The sequence below is a fragment of the Chenopodium quinoa genome, unplaced genomic scaffold (assembly GCF_001683475.1).
Source record: "Chenopodium quinoa cultivar QQ74 unplaced genomic scaffold, ASM168347v1, whole genome shotgun sequence".
Classification (NCBI taxonomy): Eukaryota; Viridiplantae; Streptophyta; class Magnoliopsida; order Caryophyllales; family Amaranthaceae; genus Chenopodium; species Chenopodium quinoa.
Genome location: NW_018744239.1, coordinates 3,748,369 through 3,753,325, shown reverse-complemented (window position 1 = coordinate 3,753,325; position 4,957 = coordinate 3,748,369). Strand labels below are relative to the sequence as shown.

General features: G+C 34.0%; 1 protein-coding gene across 1 annotated transcript; it reads left to right on the top strand.

Moving 5' to 3' along the window:
- The first annotated feature begins 2,493 nt into the window (after window positions 1–2,493).
- On the top strand, window positions 2,494–4,503 carry LOC110694274 (zinc finger BED domain-containing protein RICESLEEPER 2-like). The gene is made up of 3 exons (XM_021871454.1): window positions 2,494–2,845; window positions 3,296–3,804; window positions 4,186–4,503. The coding sequence occupies exons 1-3, from the start codon at window positions 2,494–2,496 to the stop codon at window positions 4,501–4,503; spliced, it is 1,179 nt and encodes a 392-aa protein (XP_021727146.1).
- Window positions 4,504–4,957: the final 454 nt, after the last annotated feature.

Sequence of the window (4,957 nt, the reverse complement as noted above, 5' to 3'; positions counted from 1 at the left end):
CCAGAGCATTAAGTTGGTTATATGCTCCAGGTTTGAAGCTGGACCGAAGCCTTTTCTTAGTTTATGCTCCAGTTTTGATTCAGAGCGTTTTCAACCCGTAATCTGCTATGTCCACTATTGATGCGGTTCAAATTCGGAGCATATATGTCTATTTTGACCGGAGCATTTGATGTTTTTTCTACTAGTGCATGGTTGCAGAGAAAGCCTTCAAATGGAATATTGGGTAATCAGTAGGTTTGAACTTGGGTATGTCAGTAGTGGAGAACTTTTCAGGGAGTTTCTCCTTCACAGTCCATGCAGTGGAAGGTTGTTCTACGTAGGTGAAATCTTCAGAAATTTTGCTCATTTGTTCTTTAATCTTGTCAACTGTTGCAACAGTGACTTTGGTTTGTTCCATGGTATTGACCTTGGTGGTAAGGATTTGCATCATGGCAGAAAGTGCCTCGATGGATTTATGAGTGCACTCAATATCTTCTTTTGTGGCTATTGGAATGTATTGAAAGTAGTTTGAAGGAGATGGCTGATGTGGAGATTGTGAAGTTTTCTTTGAATGCCTCTTAGGTCTAAGAGGTTGTTGTGGTAGTGACTCGAACCGCACCAATCTACCCCTGCTCCTTGACCATGTACTATGAAATAAAACAAATTCACTTAATGGTTTGACTCACTGCTTAAAATAGGAAAGAAAAGGGGATAGATAGACATTTGAAAACAGGTGAGAAAAATTCCACTCATTTTTATTATGTCGAAAAAAGGGACGCATGCATGAACCTAGTATATGATCATAAATGACATGGTGCACAACTCGAGTCGAAAAATAAAGTGTGTGGACTGTACACTTGACTCGTGAGTGATTAGGTGATGTTATATGACTCGTGGTATGATCGCATGGCTAGACATGTAAACAATAACAAAACTAGGGGTGGCAAAAACTGACCCGACCCGAAAACCCGACACGAACCCGACCCGAAAATAGCGGGTTAGGGTTGAGAATTTCGACACGAAAACTTAAATGGGTTGACACGAACCCGACCCGAAATTAAATGGGTTAGGTAAAGGTTGAAAATTTCAACCCGAAAATGACCCACGTAACCCGAAATTATTTTCGGGTCAAAATCAGATCGGGTCAACCCGAACCCGACCTTATAACTCGAAAAAAGTATTTTGAAAAAAAAATAATACTTGGCCCAAGCCCAAATTGAAAGCTTAAAGAGTGAAAACTTAAAAGCTTAAAAACCTAAACAACTGTTTTCAACTTTTCACTCCTTCTCATCTTTTCACATTTTCTCTCTCCTCAATTCTTTCGTTCTCTCACAGAGTCATAGTCTCACTTCTCTGCTTCTCCGTCTCTCTGAATTCTCCATTCTCAATTTCTCATCTCATAAGAACTCTCAAGTTCTCAACTCTCAAACTCATTAGCTCAACGTCTCATACTCTCAAAGGTAATTTTTTGTTAATTTTTTTTGTTTTTGTTTTTGTTTCGTTTTTTTTCGATCTCTAAGTTCTGAAGTTCTTCTCGATTTTTGCTTTCAATCTCCAGTTCTCCATCTTCAAATCTTCCTCTCCTTCAAGCCGTCAAAGCTCAAAGGTAATTTTCTGTTAATTGTTTTTGTTTTTGTTTTTTTTAATACAGTTTTTGTATTTGATTTTTGTTGTTGTTCTTGCTTGATAATAATCTTAATATGACTAAATTTTTTGTTGTTAATTTCTATTGTTGATTTTTTTTTTTTTTTTTTTTTTTTTTTTTTTAACGGGAAAAGGGTAGATCTGTAAGACCATCTTTTGCTGATTTGTTGTTTGACGGGAAAGGGTATTTTGCATGAGATTTTTTTTTTTTTTGATTTTTAGTTCTGATTTATATTGTTGTCCATATAATTCTGATTTATATTGTTATTCATGTAATTTTTAATTTATATTGTTGTTCTTGGTCATATAATTTCTGATTTTTAGGTTTAATTTATATTGTTCACATAATTTTTGTTATCTATTCTCGATTTTTAGGTTTTATTTTTAATTTATATTGTTGTTCTTGTTCTATTGTTCATATAACAGCCTAGCTTGTTGTTGTTGACAAGTATATTTGTATTACTAGTCATTTACTAATTACTACTAGATCAGTTTTTGTCTCTTGTTTTAAATGTTTTATTTTGTTATAATTTTTGGCAGAAATAATGGACACCTATGTTCAACAGCTTTCTTCCGGGGAAGAGGAGGAGATTGACTCTACAATAAAAGACAAAGGAAAGGGTAAAAACCAGCAAACTTCTTCTGATAAACCTCATGTGATTCTTACTGGTAAGAAACGTCAACGTTGGCTTTCTTCTGGTGTTTGGGTGCCATTTTGATTTTTTAGACGAGCCTGATGAAAATGGTAATCTAATTTGCAAATGTAAAAAGTGTGGTTTACGTTTTAATGGTGCTAGTAAGAATGGAACTGGGAATCTTCATCGTCATTTGAAAAAATGTAAACAAAGGTCTTTTAGGGATGTTGGTCAAATGGTATTAGAGAAAACGTCCTCTAGTTTAGGAAATAGATTGCCTAATTTTGATGCTGATTATTTCCGTGAATTATTATCTCTTGCTATTGTGGAGCCTGATATGCCATTTCAGTTTGTAGAGTTCAGGGGTTTTAGGAGATGTTTTAATTATTTGCATTCTGGTTTCAAACCTGTCACGCGAAAAACTATCAAATCTGATGTGCTTAAGATGTATAAAAGAGAGAAAGAGAAATTAAAAGCGGTGTTGGGCTTAACTTGTAGTAGAATTGCATTGACTTCTGATTGTTGGACTTCTATAACCACTGATGGTTATATTTCATTAACAGCTCATTATGTTGATAAGTCTTGGTGTTTGCAAAAAAGATCTTAAACTTTTCTTACATTAGTCCTCCCCATACAGGAATTCATTTATGTGATCATGTGTATGGTTTGTTAAAGGAATAGGGTATTCAGAAATATTTTTTCAATTACATTAGATAATGCTTCTTCAAAAGATGTTTTTGCTGAAAATCTAAAAGGGGAACTTTAGTTGATTAGTAGTGGGGAATTTTTTCATGTAAGGTGTTGTGCTCACATTCTTAATTTAATTGTTCAAGATGGTTTAAAAGAGATTGATGAGGCTGTGTATAAGATTAGAGAGAGTGCCAAGTATTGTAAGAGTTCACAAGCTAGGAAACAAAGGTTTTTAAGTTGTGTATCACATGTTGAAATTCAATCTACTAGAATTTTACAACATGATATTCCTACTTGATGGAATTCAACTTACATGATGCTTGATTGTGCTTTGTATTTTAAAAAAGCTTTAATTCACTTTCAAAAAGTTGATGCCAATTATGTGCATTGTCCTTCTGCAGAAGAATGGGGTAGAGTTGAGAAAATATGCAAGTTTTTGAAAGTTTTCCATGATGTCACACTTGCCTTTTCCGGCACCAAATATCCAACTTCCAATCTCTACTTTCATAGAGTCTTGCAGGATAGGTTGTTGTTACAAAATGAAATGAAAAGTTCAAATCTTTTTATCCAAAGAATGGCTTGTAAGATGTATGAGAAATTTGGTAAATATTGGTCAGAATTTAGTACATTTATGGTTGTTGCTGTGGTGTTGGATCCACGATATAAGTTGCAATGTGTCAATTGGGGTTACATGAGGATATATGGTCAACATAGTATTGAATATCAGCTTGATTTCTCTAAGGTTAAGGATGCTCTACGGAGGTTGTACGAGGCTTATGAATCCTCTCATTCCTCATCAAGCAAAGCTATTCACACTACTAATGCTGCCAATGAAGCTTCTGATGATTTTATGATGGTAAACAACTTTCTAATGCGTTGACCTTTATAGTAAGTGAAACAAATGCCAAGTTTTAATGATTGAGTAGCAAATCCTGATATGACTCAGCAGCTTTTAGTTTGCATCTTTAAGTTTCATCTTATGCTAAACCATGACTGGCTGCTTTCTCACTTTACTACACTCATGTTTCTAGTGTTATATCAATCATTATAAGATTGTTTGAAATTTACTGGTTAGTAATCCTATATTTCTGATCTAATTGGATGGTTTGGGCCAGATTGTCAATGGCCAGGTTGTCAAGTTGTATAATCTGAATTTATTGTATTATATTCTGATTTTTATTTTCTGATTTTTTGTGCCATGCTACTCATCTAATTGTAATCTAATCTTGGTATACAGGATTTTGATAGTTTCTCTATGGAGCAATCAAGTGTGGCAATCAAATCTGAACTTGATATGTATTATGAGGAGCCACTTATCCCTCGAGGCACCAACCTTGATATTTTGTCTTATCGGAGAACTTGTTCGGTCCGTTATCCTATAATAGCTAAAATTGCCAAGGATGTTCTTGTTGTCCCCGTATTAACCGTGGCCTCCGAATCAGCTTTTCGTATTGGAAGTCGGGTGCTTAATTGTTATAGAAGTTCTTTAAAACCAGAAACGGTGGAGGCTATCATTTGCTTAAGGGATTGGGACTTTGGGGAAGTTAATAAATGATTTTATATACAAGTAATGAAGTAATACAATACTTCTAACTTTTATTTTTAGTACATGTCATATATTATTGATTGTAATTTGCTATCTTTTTTCTTGTAGCAAATATGGATCCTCAATGGAAATGCTATGTGGATTAATTATGAAGCTTAAGGTGGGGGACAACGATGACACACCTCGTACCTCACCCAAACTTGAACAATTTGATGAGAATGGTTCTTCGAACATTGTTTGATTCATGAAGGCTTTATTTAAAAACATTTATTTCTTTTTCATTGTGGTTTGTAATTTGTTAAGACTTTATTTTGTTATGTAATAATTAATTAGGCATTTAGACTTGTTAGACTTTTATTTGGTTTTCTTGAAAACTTTAGTTTGGAAATCATGTTTGAAAACATTAGGTAAAAAAAAATCAGGTTTTGTTAACTGTTAAGTAGTAAAAAAACTCAAAATCAGG

What these genes read in the sequence shown, in the direction of transcription:
- LOC110694274 (XM_021871454.1), top strand. Translation starts at nt 2,494, where the DNA reads ATGGTATTAGAGAAAACGTCCTCTAGTTTAGGAAATAGATTGCCTAAT. An exon ending in TTATGTTGATAAGTCTTGGT is followed by an intron (nt 2,846 to 3,295) that starts GTTTGCAAAAAA and finishes ATTTTAAAAAAG; the next exon opens with CTTTAATTCACTTTCAAAAA. An exon ending in CTTCTGATGATTTTATGATG is followed by an intron (nt 3,805 to 4,185) that starts GTAAACAACTTT and finishes CTTGGTATACAG; the next exon opens with GATTTTGATAGTTTCTCTAT.